This window comes from Octopus bimaculoides, chromosome 30 (assembly GCF_001194135.2).
Source record: "Octopus bimaculoides isolate UCB-OBI-ISO-001 chromosome 30, ASM119413v2, whole genome shotgun sequence".
Lineage (NCBI taxonomy): Eukaryota > Metazoa > Mollusca > Cephalopoda > Octopoda > Octopodidae > Octopus > Octopus bimaculoides.
In genome coordinates this window covers 8,909,715-8,910,554 of record NC_069010.1, presented here as the reverse complement: position 1 = coordinate 8,910,554, position 840 = coordinate 8,909,715, and the positions used below count along the sequence as shown (strand labels likewise).

The 840-nt window shown below is 38.0% G+C and overlaps 1 protein-coding gene across 1 annotated transcript in view; it reads left to right on the top strand.

Moving 5' to 3' along the window:
* Positions 1 to 546, top strand: part of LOC106881633 (uncharacterized) — a 6,136-nt gene extending 5,590 nt beyond the window's left edge. Inside the window, exon 2 of the mRNA XM_014932096.1 lies at positions 518 to 546. Coding sequence (XP_014787582.1) covers positions 518 to 546 — 29 coding nt within the window. The remainder of the gene's footprint in view (positions 1 to 517) is intronic.
* The last annotated feature ends 294 nt before the right edge of the window (positions 547 to 840 follow it).

Here is an 840-nt window from a genome sequence, read left to right as displayed (position 1 = left end):
ACCAGAGTGAAAAGCAAAAACAAACCTGCCTTTAGTTAATTGGATACAAACGTTTCGCGGTTAAGATATAACTCTATTCCGACTCTTCAGCCCAATATTCTGATAAATTTGAAAGTGTCTCTAAAAAAATTCACAGTAATTTCTGGCCATGCGACACCAAAAACCAACGAGAAGTAAAGGCACTTACGAATTCATCGGCTAGTGAGTTCAGGCACCCCACCTCAAAAGAAATCCATTTAGAGAAAAATTTGTAGTTTAGAATCAATAGTTCTGTGACTGCTATTTCTAAATTTTCAGTATGTTGGAGAAGCAACTCAATGCTAATCCCTGTATATTTATGATTATCTATCTATCTATTTACCTATCTATCTATCTATCTATATATCTATTACACTCTCTCATCAACGTTTTCCTTGTCCCTTCTTTCCCTTCCTCTAACAGGTCTTGTTATGGATGGAAAGACAGACAGAGACCAGCTTCACTTTTATAATATAAGATTTGTGTTTTCTATCAACAGCGAAAGTTCAAGGCAGAAACAGAAGTTGAGAATTGGATACAAAAATATGATCAAGACATGGGACAACTGCAGGTAAACTGTCTGTCATTTGTGCATCCCCAACTCTAACCCTAACCCATCAATCCATCACTCTAACTGTAGATATGTCTGTCCATTATGAACCCTATCATTGTCCTCCCGTCCATTGTCACCGCGATATATATATATATATATATATATCATCATCATCATCATCATCGTCGTTTAACGTCCGCCTTCCATGCTAGCATGGGTTGGACGATTTGACTGAGGAATGGTGAAACCGGATGGCAACACCAGGCTCC